This window comes from Limulus polyphemus, unplaced genomic scaffold (genome assembly GCF_000517525.1).
Source record: "Limulus polyphemus unplaced genomic scaffold, Limulus_polyphemus-2.1.2 Scaffold220, whole genome shotgun sequence".
Classification (NCBI taxonomy): Eukaryota; Metazoa; Arthropoda; class Merostomata; order Xiphosura; family Limulidae; genus Limulus; species Limulus polyphemus.
Genome location: NW_013665830.1, coordinates 590,400 through 591,494, shown reverse-complemented (window position 1 = coordinate 591,494; position 1,095 = coordinate 590,400). Strand labels below are relative to the sequence as shown.

The following is a 1,095-nucleotide window of genomic DNA, read 5'->3' as shown; positions in this document are numbered from 1 at the left end:
GCTACAATTATGGTCTATGATCCGTTATTTTCCAGCCAATAAGTCGATGATATATTCACACATTATTATACCTGTCTGTTTAAAAATACTAAATGTAAACGATACTTCTCATTGAACTTACTAGCTTTGTCAAAACTCTAGATGTTTTAAAAAATCCAAGTCAGACTCAAAAACACTCTTTACATCTCTACTGTCCACACTCTTTTGTCCACGAGTTAATGGAATCATTGGCTCTAATTCTGTTGGAAGTTTATGATAAAAAATTATCAGAGAAATCTTGAACATAAGAAATATATCGATATTATATGACATCTAATCAAACATAAATAATGAGAGAATCAACGAATGTTCTTGTTCCCCAAAGAATAACAAACACATTTTCAAATAGAATAAAACAACAACAATAATATTTAACATTTTAAGTACTACTACAAGAAATGAGTTATGAGCCAAATGTTAGTAACTATTATACTAAACAGAATGATAGTGAACTTGCATGATATTTATAACCAAACACACACAAAAATAGAAAATATATTTATATTATTTTTTAAGATATCTCAGTCCCCCCTAATGGTTTAGCGGTAAAGTTACAGATGTATAATGCTCAAATCCAGCGTTCGATATTCCTCGGCGGACAGAGCACAAAGAGCCTATTGTGTAGCTTTGCATTTAAACAACAACATAAGTTGTTGTTCCGGAAACCCAAGCTTCGATTCCAAAGTGACGTCATCTACATTTTGAAGCAACAGTGTTTACCTTAGAACAGCGCCGTCTACAATATTGTGAAACTTCTTAGATCCATTATTTTGATGTAATGCTAACAATGTATATATCCGATGTTGATGTAAGTCCAATTTTAAAGAGTTAGATATATTATTATGTCTGCGGGGAGCTAATCAACGTCAAAATAATATTTGTTAAAATGTATGCCTTGTATCTCGACTTGATCTTTCTTTGGTATTCTGATGCGAATGATATGTCTGTTTGTTTAGTTTGTTGAAGTTCGCGCAAAGTTACACGAGGGATATGTATGACAGCTTTCACTAATTGTGAAGTGCTTGTTTGTTTGTATTTTGAATTTCGTACAAAGCT

The 1,095-nt window shown here is 32.0% G+C and overlaps 1 protein-coding gene across 1 annotated transcript in view; it reads right to left on the bottom strand.

Moving 5' to 3' along the window:
• The window catches only part of LOC106478521 (interferon regulatory factor 1-like), a 7,519-nt gene that overhangs the window by 1,793 nt on the left and 4,631 nt on the right, over nt 1-1,095 (bottom strand). The window contains exon 5 of the mRNA XM_022382144.1: nt 122-239. Within this exon, the coding sequence (XP_022237852.1) occupies nt 130-239 (110 nt within the window). The 3' untranslated portion in view covers nt 122-129. The remainder of the gene's footprint in view (nt 1-121; nt 240-1,095) is intronic.